Raw genomic sequence first — 25,722 nt, forward strand, 5'->3', positions numbered from 1 at the left:
CTTCCTTGTGTCATATAGCAGAAAAATGACTAAATGATACAGTTTATGACAGTTTTTGTAGTGTAAGTTTATTGTTTGTGTTCTTTACTGTTTTAAAGTGTTAAGTACCGTGAACTAAGAGGAGCACAGTATACTGTTTAAAGTTGAAGACAGTATATAATTCATCAAGAACAGTGGAATCCAGAATTAAGCCTCAAATTTGACTGATTTACTATAGAACAAATAGTACGAAAATTCACCGGTCCGAGTCCTCCATTGGTGAATTCCCCAAGATGTGTACAGAAAGTACCGGAAACGGCGTTTAGCTAGGTTTTCGAAATCGTGAAATTTTCCCAAACAGTCAAATCGAGCCACAATACGTTAATGACTGCATTTATAGACTTAATATTGTATATTGATATGGTAATTAAAAGGTAAGGAGTTGATTTTGACCGAAAAAGACAATTATTATATATTCATAAACTACGCAATCTTTTGTGATCCAAAATTTTGAGTACGAATTGAAACTGTTCGAATTTGCTTCGGGTGGTTTCGTGTTGGCTGAAAAGGATTCACTGCTCCCAAATTTGGAGAACTTTGATTAACAATGTCGAAATTAAAAAAATATGTTGAAGAGAGTAAAAGTACGAAGAATTCTGAACTAGAAATTATTGATAGAGGAATCAGCAATTTGTTGGATGCTCCTGGATTATGTGAGTATCCTTTGAAGTTGAAATTTAACTTTAAGGCCCCTACGGTAACAGTTTAAACGAAACGGCGGCCTAGTTATTATCACAGGGACACAGCACAGTGTTGGGATAGTGTAAAAAAGTAATTCTTAAAAAAAATATATCGTCGAGTGACCCGTTTTTACGCTGCCCTATTTCGACGCCATTTATATTTTGCATCATAATTGATATAAGCGGCCGCTTACGTCATTACTGTACTACGCTATAGCAAAAGGGGAATCCACTAGTTGGTTAGGCTACAATATGTAGTAAATAAGACACCCAAAGGTAAGATTTAGCATGTTATACCTTATTTAAGAGATTTTTGTATGATTTCACTAATGCAATTTTGACCCTTACTTTACTATGTCATGTTTTCCTTGAAAAAATCGGATGGAAAATACCTCCCTGTCTCCTGACCTCATTTCCTTATTCTCAGGTCATGTGGCAGTAAAATTAACCAATAGTGTTGTTTTTGGCGCATTTTTTCACCCTAAAGCAACCTGTACGTGTTGTAGATTTTTAGCTCACCTGAGCTTGCTCAGGGTGAGCTTTTAGGATCGGTGAATGTCCGTCGTCCGTCGTCCGTCGTCCGTCCGGCCGTCCACAATTACTTGTGAACACTCTAGCGGTCGCATTTTTGCCTCAATCATCATCAAACTTGGTCAGGATGCTTATCTAGTTGAAAGCTCGGATGAGTTCGAACATGGGTCATCTCGGATGAAAAACTAGGTCACAAGAGCTAAAAATAGAAAAACCTTGTGAACACTCTAGAGGTAACATTTTTGACCCAATCATCATCAAACTTGGTCAGGATGTTTGTCTAGGTGATAGCTTGGATGAGTTCGAACATGGGTCATCTCGAATGAAAAAGTAGGTCACAGGAGCTATAAATAGAAAAACCTTGTGAACACTCTAGTGGTCACATTTTTGAACCAATCATCATCAAACTTGGTCAGAATGCTTGTCTAGTCAATTGCTTGGATGAGTTCGAACATGGGTCATCTCTGATGAAAAACTAGGTCACATGAGCTAAAAATAGAAAAACCTTGTGAACACTCTAGTGGTCACATTTTTGACCCAATCATCATCAAACTTTGTCAGGATGCTTGTTTAGATAATAGCTCGGATGAGTTCGAATATGGGTCATCTCGGATGAAAAACTAGGTCACCGGAGCTATAAATAGAAAAACCTTGTGAACACTCTAGTGGTCACATTTTTGCATCAATCATCATCAAACTTGGTCAGGATGCTTATCTAGTTGATAGCTTGGATGAGTTCGAACATGGGTCATCTCGGATGAAAAAGTAGGTCACCAGAGCTAAAAATAGAAAAACCTTGTTAACACTTTAGCGGTCACATTTTTGCATCAATCATCATCAAACTTGATCAAGATGCTTGTCTAGGTGATAGCTCGGATGAGTTCGAACATGGGTCATCTCGGATGAAAAACTAGGTCACAGGAGCTAAAAATAGAAAAACCTTGTTAACACTCTAGTGGTCACAATTTTGACTCAATTGTCATCAAACTTGGTCAGGAAACTTGTCTAGGTCATTGCTGGGAATAAATCGAACATGGGACATTTCGGATGAAAAACTAGGTCACAGGAGCTAAAAATAGAAAAAAATCTTGTTAACACTCTAGTGGCTACTGTTGTGATCCAAATATTCTGTTAATTGGTCTGAAAATTTGTTTTGATGATTTCTAAGTCAAGATCGAACATGGGTCATCTTGGATGAAAAACTAGGTCACACCGCCCAAATATGGAAAAACCTTGTTAACATTCTAGTGGTCACATTTTCGACTCAATTATCATCAAACTTGGTCAGGATGTTTGTCTAGGTAATTGCTTGGATGAGTTCGAAATCGCATGTGAAACTAGGTCACCGGAGCTAAAAATAGAAAAATCTTGTTAACACTCTTGTTGCTACTGTTTTGATCCAAGTATCCTGGAAATTGGTCTGAAAGTTTGTTTTGATGATTTCTAGGTCAAGTTTGAATATGTGTCACCTGGGTAAAAAACTAGGTCGCACTGCTCAAATATGGATAATCCTTGTTAACACTGTAGTGGTCACATTTTTGACTCACCTGTCATGAGACTTGGTCAGAATGCTTGTCTAGGTAATTGTTTGGATGAGTTTGATAATTCAGGTGAGCGATCTAGGGCCATCATGGCCCTCTTGTTTTACGGTTATTATTTGATAAATGAATGTTAATTGAAAATTAATTGGATATGTTTATCTTATTTGGATGGAATGAATTGCCATATTTTCATTAGTTGCTCCACTAAATGTATTATTTTGTTTTTGCAGGTTCGACAATAAAAGTAAAGGTGCTATTTTCCAACCTATATTTTTTCAGCAGAGGAGGTCAAACAGACTAGGGAAACCGTCCGAACCACTGTAAAAATACAACAATAGCATTTATCACATATAATTATGCTTTATTTATGAAAGAAATAAAGAAAAGATAAACTAGTTTTCACTTGTTGATACTTTGCAAGTCTTTGCTCTTGATATTGGTGAACAACGTAAGTAAAAGAATTATGGAGTATAGTCTCCTATTGTGTGTAAATAAATTAGCCAATCAATAGCGTCGTTTTAGGGCACTCTCAATAAAAATGGCCGCTCCTGGGTGAAGTGAAAGTAGGATTGTTAATGAAAAGGAATAGCTGGAAAACAGCTTAAATTTACCAATTTCATAAAGGTTAGAGATTTTTAAAAAAGTTAAAACATTTTATACAATACAATCACATCGTTTTTATAGATGCATACAAAACAATCCTTAAGGGCGTCGAAACTGGTCACTCGAGGGTATACCTTATATATAATATATAGACTATATATTATATATAAGGTATATATCTATATATTATATATAAGGTATATATTTTTTTTTAGAATTACTTTTTTACACTATCCCAACACTGTGCTGGGTCCGAATTACGGACATTTCGGACCACGGACGTTTCGGACCAGACACTTCGGACCAGATTTTGGGACATTTTGGACCATGTGATGGTCATTTCGGACCATGATGGAGACACTTCGGACCAGCACATATATTCCTTTTTATATGTAATTATTTGTTATTTCAGGATGTATTTAATATATTTTCTAATAATAAATGCAACAAATATTTGACATTGTTATATTTTATGATATTCAAAATGCATGCAGTAATGACCTGTCCGACGAGATTTTCACATTTTCTGACAAGCTTATATTACCAATTGACAATTTTTTAATATTGAATTAAAAAAAAAACAATAATAGAATACCTTTAGAACTATATTGGTAAGCGTAGGATATATTTATGCGAATGTCCTTCATACAAAATATAGAGATAATGATACGCTATGTTTAATTTATCTAAAAGAATTGAAATTGATATACGTACCTGTTTCATCAACTATTTGATAATATGTACAATAAGTACACACACATACACACGCAGAATATACCTATTTAAAGTCAATTTTAACCAAATTAAATCGTGTTCTAGCAGGTATTAAAGAACAACGACATCCTTGTCAATGCAGTTTTTCACAAGTTTCACTCAATTAAAGAAGCATATGTATGCAATTTTCACCTAATTTGACAACAAATATTTAAATTGATTGGATTTGATTGGAATGCGATTAAAGTACAGTTTTAATTAACAATAAACAAACTGATTATAATTGTAAAAAAATTGATGTCCAGACTGCAATATAAAAATGTCTTTTTGTATATACTTTATAATTTTTTTTTTGCAAACGTGTCATTAAAACGTTGTTTGTTTGTGTTTTTTTTTTTAATTTTCTTCATTTATAGTGTAAAATATATTATATCTAAATCGCGATAGGTGTAAAATCGTTCTATGGTGTCTCATATATATGTTCTAAAGTTACACTTTAGTTTATAGAATAATTGATACATAACATATAAAAAATATTTATTCTGGTCCGAAACGTCCAAAATAATGGTCCGAAATGTCTAACACATGATCCCAAATGTCCAACACATGGTCCGAAATGTCCAAAACAATGGTCCGAAGTGTCTAACGCATGATCCGAAATGTCCAACACATGGTCCGAAATGTCCAAAAATCTGGTCCGAAATGTCCCTAAATATGGTCCGAAGTGTCCCAAAATCTGGTCCGAAATGTCTGGTCCGAAACGTCCATGGTCCGAAATGTCCTATTACCCTGGGTCCCTGTGGTTATTATTCGGTTATTATCTGTACTCATGAATGTAATTAGTTCTTATTGATTTATTTCCAATAAAAACGAGATAAGACAGAGTTTTTCAATGCTATAAAAACAAAACTCACGGCTTTTTTAAAGGGCGTTAAAACTCCACAACATAGCTACATTTTTTACATTGTTTAACACCTACACTACGGTAGATCTAGAGTACTTCCGTATATAGAGAATAACACAAGTGTCCACTTTATCCACCCTTGTTCAGTAGGGTGAGAGTGTTTTTTTGAACTACCAGTTCAGTGAACTGATCTTATATAATAAAACAGGTAGTGGTTTCGGCGAATTTAATTTATATAGTGCAAACAATATCTATTGTATAATGGGCACATCAATTATCATGGGTCTTAATGTGTGGTTCATCACACATTTTCATGCAATTAAAGACAAGATATTGAAAATTTAATCCTATTATTTATTATTTTCTTTATTGTAATAGTAATATTTACATAAAAGCATAACACAATACAAAAGATCTCAGTGAACAAAGAACATCATAGAAATATATACCACAGATCTTATATTTAGCACACTAACAAACTTGCTTGCATGATTTCAGTCGGCCATATTCCCTAGCCATGAAAGATAATTCCTTGTTTCCCTGTCTAAAATTCCACAAAATTATTCCCCTTTCAAATGAACTCGAAGAAGGGACCTTTTAAAATGACTTTGTATTTATTTATTCGATTTTTTGTTCAGAAACAGACAATTTTTTCTTTACCTTTGTTTAATTTGCTTTCTATATATATATGGTTCTTATGGTAAACATATGTGTTTTGATTGTAAACAAATGAATTTTCTGAACCGAAAGTAATCTAACACCTGTCATCACATGTAAACAATACATTAAATCGGTAAGAATATTGAGATATTTGTTTGACTATCAGTTTCAAATGCAACATATTAATATGGAAAACAACTTTGTGTAGTTTATTTGTATTGTTTTAATATGTTTGTCTGATATTTTAGTTGTAAAAGCCATGTACACTTAGTGTCGCTTCATAGCAACCGAGTTTTAAACGTGAGCGGTAACTGAACGAGATATGGCAAAGCGCATGCTCGCGCACTGACTTCCTCTCTATCGAAATACTGCATATACGTATAGCGAAAGTTCGTAAGTGTAGCTCCATGTATATACGTATAAAAGTACAACCTGAAATAACTAATAATTATTCAAAATTTACACAAATTACATTTCACACATTAAGTAAAGCCTGTAACTTATGAAAACATTATTTTTATTATCTATGTCAAACCACGGATTTATATTACAGGGATCGGACACTCCCAGTTAACCCTATATAAATGCTTTAATATCTTGTCTTGCACCCGATAAAGGTACATCGATCGATAATTTACCGGCGCTAAGCGTAAATGCCCGTTCGCAACGGATACCTACTTTACAAAATACCATACAGCTTTTCCATTTATTATCCGATTTTGGAGCTTTAAAGTTTATTTTGAAGAAAAATACCTGTTTAATTCAAATATCTAATTTATTTTTTAAAGGTACAGTTTATCTGTCCGCAACGACGGTTAAAAAATTTAACTTGACGAAATCCGCGGTAAATTTACATTTTTTATATAAAAAGCAGGAATTTGAAATTTATTATTACGGTACCATAATACTTTCAGTTTCAAAATAAAAAATAATATTATAAAACAGCTGTTCTCTATGCCAATAACAGTTTCTTCCTTGCCAATCTAATGAATTCATCTATAGGAATGCTTGTCTAGAATGGTCTGAAAATATATTTAATACACTTATTAGTAGAATATTTACTATATTTATACTAATATACAGGTAATCAAATAAAAAATGTACAAATCATTTGGAAATCATTCACAGAAATAAAGACACATTTCAAACATGAATTTCTTTAAAAGTTTTTTAGCAATCAAGAAACATTTTTAGCTCGACTTTTCTATGAAAAGGGGAGCTATCCTACTCGCCCCGGCGTCGGCGTAGGCGTTGGCGTCACACCTTGGTTAAGTTTTTCGTACCACCCCACTTTATTTCAGAAGTATTACAAGTATGGCTTTGAAACTTACCATACTTGTTCACCATCATAACCTCCATCTACAGACAAGAGTACATAACTCTGTCAAGGTTTTTGACAGAATTATGGCCCTTTTTTGACTTAGAAAGTGTATTGAGCTTGGTTAAGTTTTTTGTACCACCTCACTTTATTTCAAAACCATTGGAGGTATTGCTTTGAAACTGACCATACTTGTTTACCATCACGACCTTCATCAACAGACAAGAGGACATAACTCTGTCAAGGTTTTTGACAGAATTATGCCCCTTTTTGACTTAGAAAATACATTGAATATGGGTAAAATCCACTTATTGCCTTAACCCTTTGAGATATTGCTTTGAAACTTTTAATGCTATTTCACATCATTACCCCCATCTGTACGCAAGAGAAGGTAACTCTGTCAAGGATTTGTTTTAAAAATTAAGGCCTTTTATCGACTTAGAATCTTGGTTAAGTTTTTAGTACCAGTCACCCACAGCCTGTGTGAAAGAGATCCACTTGTGACCAACTGACAACATCTAAAAAAGCTTGATAAAATTTATCTATTACTTGTATTATAAGGTAACTATAATACTTTCACATACAAAGTCAAATCTATATATTATGCTGATTGTACAAAAATATACTGCCTCCTTGGCATAGATTTCTTGAAAAATTATGTTATTATGTCATTTACCAAGGTGTTCTGAGTGACGTAAAAATACCTTATTCTCTCAAAGTGGGTTTAATACTATTAAATTTATTTAAGGCTCAACTCAGTTTTTTTTTCTTTCTTACCAGCCCTCTTTTGACTTAAACATTTCAAACTTTGCTGCAGTGTTCAAGGGTATCACACAATTCAGTAAAATAATTCTTCACTAAATATCTTAATGCTCATGGCCATTGTTCACTTTAAAAATACAGAGATTCTTGTATTGCCTTTTACTGCAAAAACTTTTTTTATTGGCAAGCAATAAAAAAGTCGAGCGCGCTGTCTTACGGACAGCTCTTGTTTTGCAATGCCATCATTACACCATGTAAAAAATAATTATCTTATTCTGAATCGCGGTAATAATTCGTGCTTGAAGTAAAAGGGCGGCGAAGTGTAGAGAGTATGCCTAAACAATAGGCAAATATTTTTTAAATTAGGTACTTTTTAACTAAGGGTTGCAGCGTTCTATCAGCATATTTTCATATATTAATAATTTAGCGACACAAAATAATACTGCATCAATACATTCATATGTGTATAATTTTTCACAAAGCTGCAATAACACCACATACTCCGGTGAAAATCTGTCATATTTCGTACTCCGCGCGTTCCGCCATCTCATTCTGTCCACCTTTATCCGATTCCGCGCATGCGCGCGACGGGACTTTAAGCTAAACGAAAGTGTCCGATCCTTGTAATATAAATCCGTGGTCAAACGAACAAATAATGAACAAATCCGATTTATTCAGGGAATATACATGTGCATAAACACATACAATATTATAGTATCACATCAACTTGCATTATATATAAAACACGCACAAAAATGCAACAAAAATAATTATAAAATTAATTAATTAGTATGTTTTATGTTACCCTAAGATTGCTCATTAAGCTAAAAGCTTATTTCCAATCATTATCAAAATAAGTTTAATATATAGACACACTTGTACAATTTATAATATTTATTAATGACATTTGCATCATAATTTAATTATAACAAAATATTAATGCTAAAATCACTACTGTATATATATGAACCATGCCTACATGTACTTTGCCTTTAATTACTATATAACATAAGGTTGACGAAACTACTTTCGCACCTCTTCATAAATTAAGTTTCGCTGAACCGGTAGTTCGATGAAACCACCATAAACTGGGATTTTGAGCGCAAGCTTTGAACCATCTAAAATCATATTAGAATTCATATTTGAATAAATTTGTTATGATACCTTTAAAAAGATTATTCATTTCTGCATCAATTTCATGTTTAATTTGTGAAAATATTCCTAACATAACGATTTTGATAGAAAAGTAAACACATGTACCATCGAAATAAAGACATTGCAGCTAATGTCATGTGACAAATACACTGTTGATAACTACACTGGTGTGTATGCGGTACTGTGTTATTGAGAAATGGCGAAACACTCTTAGTAAAATATCAAGTTTAATGTTATATTTAAGACATTTATTTATGCACAAAATAATCATTATGAAAGGATGAAAATATTATTTCATTGGAGCAGATGCACAACTAATTCATTATTGTTAGAGCGTTCTAGAAATATCAGTCATCATTATCTTTTTAGAATAATCTACTCTGTAAATGGACTCAACAATAAAACCCTTTCTTGTTATAAACAAGATTGCATTTTGCCTGCTGCACAGTAAATGGGCCAATTGTGTTAGCATCTAAGTCAAAAAATAAAGTTAAACATACAAGACAATATTTGCTCTTTTTAAGTACCTTAGGGTGTCTATAACAATATTTTTGGAAAGAAAGGATAACTTTTTGGATACCTTTTTCAAAATTTTACATCTCTTGCGGACTGTGTGGGTAGGGGACGGATGTTACAAAGATATACTAAAAGTCTGAATATCTTACAGTTTATAATAAAAATTGTATTATTTCTCTTTATTTTATAAAAATATTATGTGTTCTGATTAATATTACAAAAAAAAATCCAGAAAATTCATCTTAGATATAAAAATATTTGCTTTCAAATTTTCAGTATTTTTCACATAAAATGAAATTTTCAAACATGTTAGAAACAGAGGGAAATAAAACAAAGATAGGTACACCAAATCATATTTAAATCAAATATGCAAACACATTTCTTATAAAACAGTAGAAATTAAAGGACTTTCTTATGTATATTTCTTGTCAGATAACCCAAACATGAATTGTATCAGGGGGACGGATGTTACACTAGATGTTTAAAGCTCATAGTTCATTCTTTTTTTGGTTTTATTTTAAAGTAATAAAATTTATAAGAGTATATGCTTGTACAGCACAATAAATGTAAAATAATTGAACAAATTATGAGAAAAATGTAGAAATATACCCGACAATTATGGAGTTTCTTACTATTTGCGTTTCACAATGAAAAGTTGTATTGACTTAGTTTTCTTCCATTTATCTTACATTTGAATGAACATTGAAATGTTTTGAATAAAATAAAAACATTGCTAATTAAATAAAAGAATCTTTGTTTCCTGATAATGCATTAACATTAACCCTTTCCCCCATGAGCATATTGTGAAAAATGGCCATTTTCACTGAAAAGCCTCCTCTTACAAGTTCAAACTGCTATGAAACTATGAAAAATGCTTCAATACTAATCAAACTTGGCACAAATGTTGACTGGACCATTGCCTTTGTAACGACATGCTCAGTCTTAAATTTCCTGTTACCATGGCAACGAGGGGACATCTCAAAATTGCCAAAAATCACTTTTTGCCTCCATTTTTTCCATCAAAATTTACTTCGAAATGCTGCAACTTCTCAAGGGATTGAGATAGAGTCAAAGGCTTTTCAGCGTTGGTTACACGTTACCTTATGATCAACCTGGGGTCATTTTAAGCCTCTCACAAATCCAAAATTTTCTTGGCGATGAGGGGGACTCCGCCCCCCTTCAAACCCCCCAAACAGAAGGGGGCACATCCCCCTTCTGGCAACCCCCTGATGTATTATTTGGATGGGGGACGGCGCCGAAAAAATGGTCACTTTTTGTAACAACATTTCTCAAACGAAAAACAGTGTTTGGGGTCTAAATAGGACATTTCTTCACTGTTTGAGGCCTCAAAAAGGGGGGGGGGGGCAAAAAGCCGTCGAAACACGCTTATATAAGGGAAAAGGTTAAAGAGAAACTGTCATACCAACGGTACCTTTCTATACATGAAATTATTTACAAAATACTTTAGTTAAATATTAAGATTTATATTTGTAAAAGATATGATACAGTGTGAAGTAAATAAGTTTTCAGATTGAAACATATGCAAGCTTGAATTTTTCATTACTAAATACATAAATTATGCACAATTAAAAATTTTCATTAAAAATTATAAGATTTTAAATTGTTGCAATTAAGTTCTATTGATTAATGTGGAATGTTAGCAGCATTATCCAAAGATTTCATAATGATTCAGAATCATAATCTCATTATTTCTAACTTTTAATATTTCTCTGTGTAATATTTCAGTGTACATGAAATGCTTAACTTAATGAACTAATTTGTCATTCAATAAAATTTATAGGTGCAAAATAAGTTGCAAAGCGTTTATTTACAGAATAATTTTCACAATTATTCCAACTTTTTAATTACAGGAATCCTTTACTTACAAGTTTCTTTCACTTTATTAACAATTAATTAAATGGGTCAAATTGTATGAAAATGTGCTTGAGTTTTTTTGGGGAAAAAAATCTAAAAATTTTAATCAGGGTGTTGAATTATATTTCTTTATTTGTTTATTTTTCATTGACTACATAATTAGTCTATAAAATTTAGAAGTTTAATAAATCCTTTGACTTAATTGATCTTCATCTTAAAGCATTTTTCATAGTTTCATAGCAGTTTGAACTTGTGAGAGGAGGCTTTTCAGTGAAAATGGCCATTTTTCACAATATGCTCATGGGGGAAAGGGTTAAGATTTATATTTGTAAAAGATATGATACAGTGTGAAGTAAATAAGTTTTCAGATTGAAACATATGCAAGCTTGAATTTTTCATTACTAAATACATAAATTATGCACAATTAAAAATTTTCATTAAAAATTATAAGATTTTAAATTGTTGCAATTAAGTTCTATTGATTAATGTGGAATGTTAGCAGCATTATCCAAAGATTTCATAATGATTCAGAATCATAATCTCATTATTTCTAACTTTTAATATTTCTCTGTGTAATATTTCAGTGTACATGAAATGCTTAACTTAATGAACTAATTTGTCATTCAATAAAATTTATAGGTGCAAAATAAGTTGCAAAGCGTTTATTTACAGAATAATTTTCACAATTATTCCAACTTTTTAATTACAGGAATCCTTTACTTACAAGTTTCTTTCACTTTATTAACAATAATTAAATGGGTCAAATTGTATGAAAATGTGCTTGAGTTTTTTGGGGGAAAAAATCTAAAAATTTTAATCAGGGTGTTGAATTATATTTCTTTATTTGTTTATTTTTCATTGACTACATAATTAGCCTATAAAATTTAGAAGTTTAATAAATCCTTTGACTTAATTGATCTTCATCTTTAATACTTAATGACAGACATTCTTGAAACAGATATAGTTGTCCCTCCCACCGTTTTTAAGCATAATATATACCACCCTTAATTGGCACCCCTACTGTTTTGTAATATATCACACTTCCTAATATACAATATACACAGCTCCCAATATACAGCTCGTTAACTTCCAATAAAGTGCCAGCCCCTTCTGTGTGTATAGAGTTAGGATCCATATCCCACTGTTTTATGAGGGGCTGGGATACATGGTTTGTTAACTATTTAAGGCTAAAGAATTTATGTTTTAACAATTGACCAATTTTAATCACAAAGATACTTTCAACATCTCTATCGTTTGCACCTCTTTCTATATATCCTGTTAGAGTTCCTGTTATGGATTTTGTGTTTGTTTCTTCTATTTTTTTTTTAGTCCCCTACCGGTTTACCGGAGGGGACTTTAGGTTTACCCTCCGTCCGTCTGTCCGTCCGTCAGTCCGTCCGTCTGTCCGTCCGTCAGTCCGTCCGTCCACAAAACTGGATCCAGCAATAATGCAAAAAGTACTGAAAATATTTTAATGAAACTTGATATATGGATAGATGGCAGTATGGAGATTATGCACGTCTTTTTCTTTTCTTCCTATGTTGAAAATTCTGGTTGCTATGGCAACAAATAGACTGAAAATATGACAAATTTTACACATAAACTGGATCCCGCGATAACGCAAAAAGTACTGAAAATATTTTTATGAAACTTGATATATGGATAGATGGCAGTATGGAGATTATGCACGTCTTTTTCTTTTCTTCCTATGTTGAAAATTCTGGTTGCTATGGCAACAAATAGACTGAAAATATGGCAAATTTTACACATAACCTGGATCCAGTGATAACACAAAAAGTACTGAAAATATGTTTATGAAACTTGACATATGGGTAGATGGCAGTATGGAAATTATTCACATCCTTTTCTTATCTTCCTATGTTGAAAATTCTGGTTGCTATGGCAACAAATAGACTGAATTTCAAGATTTCTGATTATAGTTTTTAAGTTTTTTCACTATAAGTTCTTTATTTCTAAAGGTATTTTCTTCTAACTTTAAATATAAGTTGCTTGTCATCAACCACATCATATGTGACAAGGTTTACAACTCTAGCACAAAATTTATCAGAATTACCTCCCTAGAACTTGAAATTTTCATGGAAAAAACATTGTTTTTTTTAATAACTTCTTTTTCTGAATGTTTCTACTTCAAACTTCATATAAATGTTTCTTATTGTCACTCAACATTTGTGAGTGTTCAATACTCTAGCAAGACTATTTCCAGAATTATGCCCCTTTTGAACTTAGACTTTTTTTTGAGAAATTGGTAATTTTTACTCCAACTTCTTCAATCATGATAGGATTTTAAAAATGTTATATTTTGATAACAGGGATGTTTAAAAAATAAGTTTAGAGTGTCTTTCAGTCTGTCTGTACATAAAAACTATTTCCTGTGATCACTTTTAAAGAACTTTTTCAACAAATTTACTTTAAATAGGAACCTAAGTGAATGGCCAATGGCCCAAAGAATGTTGCTTGGGCTCTTACCGGTAGGGGACTTATGGATTGCTTGCAATACTATGATAATTGCTTGTTTAAATAGTATTTTATTTGTTGTGTGAAACATTCCTATACAGTTGCAAAGCTTACTACTTCTCTATCATGCATCATAAGAACAAGATAAGTTTCGTATTACTGTAAAAAGAATTTTTAGTTCAATTCTGTAGCATCCGTCCCCTTCTGTACCCTTAGTTTGTAAACACAGAATAACAAAAGATTATATTTGTTATAAATTCATAGAAGCTTAAATATTATCTTAATAAACTCATAGGTCCACTTGATGTTAAAAAATAGCATATAAATTATATTTCAAAGTAAATAATTTTGTTTTCAGAGCAAAAAAATACTGATTTTTTTTCAAAATTAAGGAATTTAGTGTTAACAAATAATATTATTTTTATAAATGCATCATTTCAGTGCTTTATTTCTGTTATTTCTTTATTTTACATTGTAACTTTGGTGTTTTAGTGTAAAATTCCCTTTTCAGTTACAGTTTATGTGAGATTTAATACGGATGTTACGGGGACGGATGTTACAGACAACTTTTACATTATTGTATTTTTTTTCTCATAAACATAGAAATTGGCATTTTCATTGTAAGACTATCATTAAGCACCAGAAACATTGTTTTTTATGAGTATTGTTTTATAATTGGATATTTTATGAGAGGGGGACGGATGTTACAGTTTTTTCATCACAAAATTTTTTTTACCACTAAAATGCCTACTAAGGTAAAAATGTTTGAAAATTTGAATTGAAAACACTTAACATATGTTTTTAATTCATATTTCATTAGATTGAGACAATAAAGTACTATTTTATTTGTTATTGCTTAAAGGTATACTTGTTTGCTTAACAACTGAATTTTGAAAAAACTGATGCATTACAAAAGTCTGATTTTACTAAAATCATCTTAACAATAAAAACCAGGATGATGTTTACCAAGTACTATATATCACTGGAGAGGTTATTAAATTTTCTATGTGCATGTAAAAAATTTAAGTGATAAATTAAAACAGATTATATTGGTGTTAATTCTAAAAACACCAAAAAAACAGATGCTAACACATTACATGTAAAATTGGACATTTTTAGGGTATAAAAATGTCTGTATCTTTATTTTGGGTAATGCTATCACAAAAATTTTTTGGGCACATTTGCTTTATAGTAAGTCCTTTGTAAAAAAATGAAACATTGAAAAAAATGCTATGCCACCGCATTTAAATACAACACTAAATAGTAGTGTAGGAACAGATTGTCATAATGCATAGATCCCTGACCTATCTAATTCTTATTATCAGATTAGTGGTTAAATCTATTGTTAACTCAATAAAAGATCAGAGTAGGAATATATCAATGCACTTGAGTCTAGTGAATTTGGTGGTGAAGGTCATATTTCACACAGCCTAAATTTCATGACTACATCAACGGACAACACAGTAAGACACTTTGTCAAAATCTAGGTCAGCTGATATCAAAGTTTACTTTACATCTTAATCTGTGCACATGGTTCAAATTTCATAGCTGTACATCAAAGGACAAGAAAGTAGGTCACATCATCAAAATCTAGGTCACCTGATATCAAAGTTCAATTTTACAACTAAAACTGTGCACATGGTCAAAATTTAATTGCTGTACATCAAAGGATAAGAAAGTAGGTCACTGTCCCCTTGGGCAAGGCAAAATTTTGACCCAAGGGTTTAATTCAAAACAATCTTGATGCAGGTCCACCAAACAACATTTCAAGTCAAATATCTAACCTGTAGCTTTCTCCCATTCAGAAAACATTTGTTTTATTTTCTGTTTTTACTATGTGTATATAATGAGAATCACTGCCACCGGGCAGGGCCAATTTTAACACCAACATATGATTTTGGTAGAGGACCTATAGATGATATTATATAGCAAACATCAAAGCTCTATGCCTTGTACCTTCAGACAAAAATATTTTTTATTTTTTTACTATATGTACATAATGAAAATCAATGACCCCTGGGGCAGAATTTGAACAATCTTGGTAAAGGTTCACTTAAAGCAAAGTCTCATGCCATATATTTAACCTCTAGCCTTTGTCAATTCAGAGAAGAAGATTTTTCAAGTTTTTACTTTATACATATAAGGAAAACTATCACCTCTTGGGCAGGGCAATTTTAACACTAGGGGCATAATTAAAACAACTTAAGTAGAGGACCCATAGATGATATTATATACCAAATATCAAAGCTCTAAGCCTTGTACCTTCAGACAAGAAGATTTTTTAAATATTTTACTATATGTACATAGTGAAAATCAAGACCCCTGGGCTATTATTGTGCCCCCACGTTAGTGGCGGGCATTTAGATTTACCCTTGTCCGTCCGTCCGTCTGTCCGTCCGTCCGTCCTTCCGCACTCACAGGAGAGTAATTATGTGGCTAGAGGGACAATAGGTTCTCTTTGATGTCATTCATTCCGTAATGCTTTTATGTGGCTATTTTCTTTTGGGTGGCTAAAAAGAACAATAGAGAGAACAATAGAGTAGCCACATAATTACTGTCCTGTGAGAACGTCCGTCCGTCCGTTCACTTTTGTGTCGCACGTAACTCAAAAAGTATTTGATCTAGAGTCATGAAACTTTACAGGAATGTTGATCAGCATGTGTAGTTGTGTACCTGGGTATTTTTGTCTGGATATTTTTAGTATTTTCAGAGTTATTGCCCTTGACTTAGTAAAATTTTGCAATTTTCAACTTGTGTCGCATGTAACTCAAAAAGTATTTGACCTAGAGTCATGAAACTTTACAGGAATGTTGATCAGCATGTGTAGTTGTGCACCTGGGTATTTTCGTGTGGATATTTTTAGTATTTTCCGAGTTATTGCCCTTGACTTAGTAAAATTTTGCAATTTTCAACTTGTGTCGCATGTAACTCAAAAAGTTTTTGACCTACAGTCATGAAACTTTACAGGAATGTTGATCAGCATGTGTAGTTGTGCACCTGGGTATTTTCGTGTGGATATTTTTAGTATTTTCAGAGTTATTGCCCTTGACTTAGTAAAATTTTGCAATTTTCAACTTGTGTCGCACGAAACTCAAAAAGTATTTGACCTAGAGTCATGAAACTTTACAGGAATGTTGATCAGCATGTGTAGTTGTGCACCTGGGTATTTTCGTGTGGATAGTTTTAGTATTTTCAGAGTTATTGCCCTTGACTTAGTAAAATTTGGCAATTTTCAACATGTGTCGCACGTAACTCAAAAAGTATTTGACCTAGAGTCATGTAACTTTACAGGAATATTGATCAGCATGTGCAGTTGTGCACCAGGTATTTTCGTCTGGATTTATTTAGTATTTTTAGAGTTATTGCCATTCACTTAAAATTTTTTTGCAATTTTCAACTTGGATTTGACATAGTCATTAAACCTTATGGGCAGGTTGCTCAGCATATTTTAGATTTGCACTTGGGGTTTTGTTTGTGGATTTATCAAATATTTGTAGAGTTATTTCCCTTGACTTAGTAAAAAGATTGACAGAACAGTGGCGCAGTGGGGGCACCCGTGTCCTATGGACACATTTCTAGTTTGTACAATCTTGCTAGAGGTTCACTACGCAATGTTTCATGCAAAATATCTTAAATCTAGCCTTTGTAAATTTAGAGACGATGATTTTTTAATTTTTTACTTTATACATATAAGGAAAACCTATGGCCCCCAGGGCAGGGCTAATTTTGACACTAGAGGCAAAATTTGAACAACTGGTAGAGTACCTATAGATGATATCATTTAACAAATATTAAAGCTCTAAGCCATGTACCTTCAGACAATAAGATTTTTTGATTTTTTACTATATGTATATATTGAAAATCAATGACTCCCGGGGCGGGGGCAATTTTGACCCCAGGGCTATAATTTGAACAATCTTGCTAGAGGTTCACTTCACAATGTGTCATGCAAAATATCTAACCTCTAGCATTTGTCAATTGCTAGAAGAAATTTTTTTAAAGTTTTTACTATAAGTTATTACTACAGTGGAGCCTTGCTAATCCGAACCCTTCTAATCCGGAATCCTTTCTTATTCGAACGAAGTGTCCGGTCCCGATTTTATTATGCGTCATCATCAATTTCCATATGTTAAGAACAGTTGCACACATTCAACTCAAACTTGACATATGGATATGTCATGAGAAAATACAGGTCAAATTCGAATTTGGTCATGGTTCAATGATTTTTGGCAGAGTTATGCCCCTTTTACTTTGAAAATAATATGAAATTTTCAGTTTCCGTTCATTATCTCCCCATTGGTACAACACATTCAACTTTAACTTGACATATGGATATGTCATGAGAAAATACAGGTCAAGTTTGAATTTGGTCATGGTTCGATGATTTTTGGCAGAGTTATGCCCCTTTTACATTGAAAATAATATGAAATTTTCAGTTTCCAAATAGATTGTCTTCAAACTTGAAGACCCTTAAACCCTTAAAAATAACCAGACAGACCTTGACCACCACTCATTCATGACCTTGACTTTGAAATTTTCATTGTTTTGGCTGTTACTGGCTGTAACTTTGCTATTATTGAAGGGATCAACTTCATATTATAACAGAACATACTTAAGGACAAGACCTTGTTGTTTATCAAACACTTGGGCTCTTTAATGACCTTGACCTTGAAGGTTAAATTACTGAATTTTCTCAGATTTGTGCATTAAATGACCATATATATTTATTGGTGTGTGTGTATATATATATCATCATCATCATCATCATCATCATCATCATCAACAACAACAATGTGTATCTATTTATAGAATGTATTGCGTGTATCTCTTTATAGAATGTATTGCATGTATCTATTTATAGAATATATTGCGTGTATCTATTTATAGTATGTATTGCGTGTATCCAGTGTCTATTCTAGGAATTGAAAAATAGGGGTGATTTTCCCCCCTCTATTTCAAAAAAGGGGGCGATTTTCAAAATCAAAGGGTGCCAATATAAACTGCCATGGTAAATCGTCTGCATAAAGTTTACACTGAGGCGTTCAACCGATGAAATAATTAAAACGATAATATTTATTTAAGGCAGCAGAAGTTGTCCCCCCTTAATTTTTAAACGAAAACAAATTATTACAGAACTGCCGCGATTGATTATAAAGGGATTGGCAATACAAATAATCGAACTATCTTTCACGTCTAGATCGTAGCCAAGCTAGGAATTGCCTCATTTTTCTTGATTATTTACTACACTAAAATGGCGCCCAACTGTCAGACCTAGCACACTAGTTCCGGTCTTTGAATTTTTATCATTATTATTGTTTTCAGTCAATGACAATTGCATGGAGGTAAATAATCACCTCTGTGCTTCAAAATTGGCTTTTCTGTACGAAATCTGCTGTGGTCATAGTATTATTTTTACAATAGGTTTAGCTCTTAAATTTGGTTTGCAAATCATGGTCATGCAACTACATAATTAGGTAAAGAAGCAGACTCAGCTGCAGACGCTTGTTTTGGTTGAGTCTGTAATGTTTTGTTTAGGGGGTGAATTGTCATATTACAGAAATTTACAAAATATATGCATTTGTTATTTTTCAATGATTTTTATTAGCTTACCTGTCACAAAGTAACAGGGTGAGCTTTTGTGACCGCTTTTTGTCCAGCGTCCATCCAGCATCTATCCGTAAACTTTTACTTTAAATGACATCTCCTCACAAACCTCTAAGCCAATTTCCTCCAAACTTCACAGGAATGTTCCTTTGGAAGTCAACTTTAAAAATTGTTCAAAGAATTTAATTCCAAGCAGACCTCTGGTTGCAATGGCAAGCGAAAGAAAAAAAACTTATAAAATTTAAAATTATAGGCCTGGGGTCAAAATTGCCCCGCCCGGGGGTCTTTGATTTTCACTATATGACATATAGTAAAAACTTAAAATACCTTCATGTAAAGACCCAAAAGGGCTAGAGCTTAGATATTTTGCATAAGGCATTGTCTGGTAGACCCTTACCAAGAATTTTAAATTATAGCCCTTGGGTCATAATCGGCCCCGCCCCGGGGGTCACTGGTTTAGCTTATATGTACATAGTAAAATCTTATAGTAAAACTTTGAAAAAAATTCTTCTAGCAAATGCTAGAGGTTAGATATTTTGCATGAAACATTGTGAAAGTATTAACCTCCAGCAAGATTGTTCAAATTATAGACCTGGGGTCAAAATTGCCCCGCCTCTGGGATCATTGATTTTCAATAAATAAAGTAAAAAATCAAAAAATCTTATTGTCTGAAGGTAAAAATTTTATGAAATCAGTTTAATAAGTTTATGCATTATGTTTGCCTTTCATTCATTGCTAACAATATTAATTTAGAGCCTCAATAATCAGGTGAGCCATATAAGGGCAATCATGGCCCTCTTGTTTTTGAATTTTTATCATTATTATTGTTTTCAGTCAATGACAATTGCATGGAGGTAAATAATCACCTCTGTGCTTCAAAATTGGCTTTTCTGTACGAAATCTGCTGTGGTCATAGTATTATTTTTACAATAGGTTTAGCTCTTAAATTTGGTTTGCAAATCATGGTCATGCAACTACATAATTAGGTAAAGAAGCAGACTCAGCTGCAGACGCTTGTTTTGGTTGAGTCTGTAATGTTTTGTTTAGGGGGTGAATTGTCATATTACAGAAATTTACAAAATATATGCATTTGTTATTTTTCAATGATTTTTATTAGCTTACCTGTCACAAAGTAACAGGGTGAGCTTTTGTGACCGCTTTTTGTCCAGCGTCCATCCAGCATCTATCCGTAAACTTTTACTTTAAATGACATCTCCTCACAAACCTCTAAGCCAATTTCCTCCAAACTTCACAGGAATGTTCCTTTGGAAGTCAACTTTAAAAATTGTTCAAAGAATTTAATTCCAAGCAGACCTCTGGTTGCAATGGCAAGCGAAAGAAAAAAAACTTATAAAATTTAAAATTATAGGCCTGGGGTCAAAATTGGCCCCGCCCCGGGGGTCTTTGATTTTCACTATATGACATATAGTAAAAACTTAAAATACCTTCTTGTAAAGACCCAAAAGGCCTAGAGCTTAGATATTTTGCATAAGGCATTGTCTGGTAGACCCTTACCAAGAATGTTCAAATTATAGCCCTGGGGTCAAAATCAGCCCCGCCCCGGGGGTCATTGATTTTTCTTATATGTATATAGTAAAAACTTAAAAAAAATTCTTCTAGCAATTGACAAATGCTAGAGGTTAGATATTTTGCATGAAACATTGTGAAGTATTAACCTCCAGCAAGATTGTTCAAATTATAGACCTGGGGTCAAAATTGCCCCCGCCTCTGGGATCATTGATTTTCAATAAATAAAGTAAAAAATCAAAAAATCTTATTGTCTGAAGGTACAAGGCTTAGAGCTTTAGTATTTGTTAAATGATATCATCTTTAGGTACTCTAGTGTCAAAATTAGCCCCGCCTCGGGGGCATAGGTTTTCCTTATATGTATATAGTAAAAACTTAAAAAAACATCTTCTCTAAATTTACAAAGGCTAGAGTTAAGATATTTTGCATGAAACATTGTGTAGTGAACCTCTAGCAAGATTGTACAAATTACAGCCCTGGGATCAAAATTGACCCCACACCCAGGGGTCATTGATTTTCACTATGTACATATAGTAAAAATTAAAAAATCTTCTTGTCTGAAGGTACCAAGCTTAAAGCTTTGATATTTGGTATATAATATCATCTATGGGTCCTCTACTAAAGTTGTTATAACCCCGCACAACGAGGTTGTAAGGGGGGTATACTGGAATCAGCTTGTCCGTCCAAACGTCTCACCGTCCGTCCGTCGGTTTTTTCCTTGTCCGCCCAATAACTTGAGATTCCTTTGGCCCACAGTCTTCATATTTGGCATGGAGGTTAGTCATGACTAGTAGATGATCCCTATTGATTTTGAGGTCACTGGATCAAAGGTCAAGGTCACAGGGACTTTGACTTCAAAAAGCTTGTCCGCCCAATAACTTAAGATTCCTTTGACCCACAGTCTTCATATTTGGCATGGAGGTTAGTCATGATTAATAGGTGACCCCTTTTGATTTTTAGGACACTGGGTCAAAGGTCAAGGTCACAGGGGCCTTGACTAAAAAAGTTTGTCCGCCCATTAACTTAAGATTCTTTTGACCCACAGTCTTCATATTTGTCATGGAGGTTGATCATGACCATAAGGTGACCCCTATTGATTTTGAGGTCACTGGGTCAAAGGTCAAGGTCACAGGGATCTTGACAAAAAAAAAGCTTTTCCCCTAGATTGCTGAAGAATGCCTGTCCGCAGTGTATTGATTTTGACATTTTCACATTTGAAGCATGTAGAATACATAACTTAGCAATGCACTGGCTTAGTAACCTCAGATTTGGCTTGAGCTCTAAATGTCCACTGTTGATTCTGATAAAGTGGTATGCGGGGCTATTCACGCCATGACATTGGCAGTTCTAGTTATCTTAGTAACGGTTGTACACATTCAACACAAATTTGACATATAGGTACATATTAGGAATAAGCAGTTCAAGTTTGAATGTTGGAAAAATTTTGAATTTTCAGTTTCAGCACTCTTTTGTGGAAATGTATGTAGTCATTATTTTGGATGCAAATAATGCAATATGCTATTTAAAAAAGGTTATCACTGAATAGTTTCTGTGCCTTGAACATTGAATAGTTTTAAGGGCTTTAAACTTAAAATGAAAAAGATAGTTTGTGCAAACAAATTTGGAACTGAATATTATAACATCTGAAATTTTGGCTGCATGCGGAGGCATCCGTGGCATGACGACACATTTCTTGTTTGAAATATTGTTAATGACAAGGCATTTGTGTTTAACAAACACGTTATTGTTTAACTTTGTCATCTATTTATGGAAATGATTCATACTTGGACAAATAGACAGACCTATTAAAATAAAAGAAAGGAAAAACTTTTTTTTCTTTAATGTTCTTTAAATTTTTCTAAGATTTGTTTAAGCTGTTTATTTGTTTGCTTTTAAAAATACACAGTTAATGTTTAATGTGTGGCATAGCTTTTTTTTCACAAATGCAATCTTGTATGATATAATTTTTTCTATATATGTATATATATATATATTATTTTTTTTTGTAGTTGAACTAGCTCATCTAACAAGGTTGACGCTGTCACATAATAAACTTTCAAGTAAGTATTACATAATTATACCCCCAAAAACGAAGTTTGGGGGGGTATATAGGAGTCACCCGGTGGTCGGTTGGTCGGTCGGGCGGTCGGTCGGTCGGTCCAGACGTCCGTTGCATTTTCCTTGTCCGGACCATAACTTGAAGACTAATGGTTGGAATTCAATATAACTACATACAATGGTCAAGCACATTGAGAGGAAGTGCAGTGCACAAGAACCATAACTCTATCTTGACTAATTACAGAGTTATTGCCCTTTGTTACTTTTCCTTGTCCGGGGCATAACTTGAACACTACTGGTTGGAATTCAAAACAACTTCATACAATTGTCAAACACAATAAGGGGAAGTGCAGTGCACAAGAACCATAACTCTATCTAAAGTAATTACAGAGTTATTGCCCTTTGTTTCTTTTCCATTGCTTTCTTTTGTCCGGACCATAACTTGAAGACTAATGGTTGGAATTCAATATAACTACATACAATGGTCAAGCACATTGAGAGGAAGTGCAGTGCACAAGAACCATAACTCTATCTTGACTAATTACAGAGTTATTTCCCTTTGTTACTTTTCCTTGTCCGGGGCATAACTTGAAAATTACTGGTTGGAATTCAAAACAACTTCATACAATTGTCAAACACAGTAAGGGGAAGTGCAGTGCATAAGAACCATAACTCTATCTAAAGTAATTACAGAGTTATTGCCCTTTGTGACTTTTCCATTGCTTTCTTTTGTCCGGAGTATAACTTGAAGACTAGTTGTTGGAATTCAATATAACTTCATACAATGGTCAAGCACATTGAGAGGAAGTGCAGTGCACAAGAACCATAACTCCATCTTGACTAATTACAGAGTTACTGCCCTTTGTTACTTTTCCATTGCTTTTTTTTTGTCCGGAGCATAACTTGAAGACTAATGGTTGGAATTCAATATAACTTCATACAATGGTCAAGCACATTGAGAGGAAGTGCAGTGCACAAGAACCATAACTCCATCTTGACAAATTACAGAGTTATTGCCCTTTGTAACTTTTCCTTGTCCAGAGCATAACTTGAAAACTACTGTTTGGAATTCAATACAACTTCATACAGTTGTCAAGGACATTAAAAGGAAGTGCAGTGCATAAGAGCCATAACTCCATTTTGACAAAATACAGAGTTACTGCCCTTTGATACTTTTCCTTGTCTGGAGCATAACTTAAAACGTACTGGTTGAAATTCAAAACAACTTCATACAATGGTCAAGCACAAAAAGAGGAAGTGCAGTGCACAAGAACTATAACTCCATCTACAGTATTTATAGAGTTATTGCCCTTTGTTCCTTTTCTTTGTCTTTCTGGACTTATTACAGAGTAATTCAATAAAACTTCATCAATGGCCAACCACATTGAAAGGAAATGCAATATACAAGAACCACAACTATCTTTAATTGCCCACAACCATAACTCTATATTTCAATTCTTTTACAAGATATTCTGTTACTAGTAACATCCTCATTTCCGAAGCAGTCTTGTGGGGGTATTAATCACATTTAGTGATAGTTCTAGTTATCTATGTTTTAGAAAAATATCTTCAGCCAATATTATCAGTGAAATCCATTTATAAGAGCCATTGAAAATTCTTATTCTACAATGTAAAAAAATGCACCATGTTTGGTTCATTCTTTCAACCGTTTCAATCTTTGTTACCTATTTAGCTTACCTGTCACTAAGGCCCCAACGTTTCCACGTTTAAACGGATTCATTTCAACTTTCATTCGTAAACGTTTACAATATTTTTACTGTTTAAACGAAATGACCATATTGTCTTACAAAATTTCTTAATCATTGCCTGTAATCATGGATTTTATCAATTCTAGTGGTTTATTCCAAAGTAAGTCAAAGGGCTGCATGCTCTATGGTATTTTCTGATCTTTCCTGTATAAGTTCATTTTTATAAACCATAATTCATCTTACGCAGCGACTGCGTTTAGATTTTTTTCTATAACAGTTTGAGATTGATACAATTTTGCATGCCTAGAGTTGCATCAAAAATCATTTTTCATTTTTTTATGACAGCCACACTTTATCCTTGCATATCGTGGCTACTTCCTTAAAAAAGAACATTTAAAAAAAATGTTGCCTCGACTAGGATTTGAACCTTAGGCCTCTCACACCCTAAACGAGCGCGCTACCTCTGCACCACGGTGAAGTAATACGTATGTAGCTTGAATAAAAACAAATACATTGTAATTCTAAAATTGAGAATTTCCATTTCGTGTTTGTAATCCTTATAAATTTCGAGGTATTTTTTTCACGATAAACCTGTTGTTAAACACTGATGAAAATAATTTAGCGAAAATCTTCTCGCCAAAACAGTCCGACATGTATATATTCCACTACTCGACAGTCAGATTTATTTGTGTACTACGCTCTGGAGTATTCGGTAATCGACATAGCTAAAAATAGCATTTTCATTGATTAAGCTTTACGGAAATAGTCGAACATTATTCATTGGGTAAAAAAGATATTCATCCGCGAAATTTGTGATTGTAACCTCATATTTCTATTGACTAATCTAAACTTTTAATGCACTGTAATTCGTTAAATGTCTACATTAAAAATTATTCTTTCTTTTAAATTGCTGGTTTTTAAGCAGTTTTGAGTGAGAACTACTTTGCGTTGTTAGGTCTGTGAGGAAATTTTGTGTTAGACGGTGGATGTTAGCTATGTATTTACTGATCTTGCGATCAGAAAATACAAAAACGGAAAATGGGTGTTTACA

The 25,722-nt window shown here is 33.2% G+C and overlaps 1 protein-coding gene across 2 annotated transcripts in view; it reads left to right on the top strand.

Annotated features, from left to right (window-relative positions):
- Positions 1-499: 499 nt before the first annotated feature.
- Positions 500-25,722, top strand: part of LOC132718131 (ras suppressor protein 1-like) — a 146,417-nt gene continuing 121,194 nt past the window's right edge. Inside the window, exons 1-2 of one of the 2 annotated variants that reach the window (XM_060701755.1) lie at positions 507-692; positions 22,914-22,964. In XM_060701755.1, the coding sequence (XP_060557738.1) occupies positions 587-692; positions 22,914-22,964 (157 nt within the window). In that variant the 5' untranslated portion in view covers positions 507-586. Of the gene's footprint in view, positions 693-22,913; positions 22,965-25,722 lie in introns of both variants that reach the window. The other variant, XM_060701757.1, reaches the window with a different exon arrangement.

This window comes from Ruditapes philippinarum, unplaced genomic scaffold, assembly GCF_026571515.1.
Source record: "Ruditapes philippinarum isolate M1 unplaced genomic scaffold, ASM2657151v2 ctg56_1_1_1_1, whole genome shotgun sequence".
Classification (NCBI taxonomy): domain Eukaryota; kingdom Metazoa; phylum Mollusca; class Bivalvia; order Venerida; family Veneridae; genus Ruditapes; species Ruditapes philippinarum.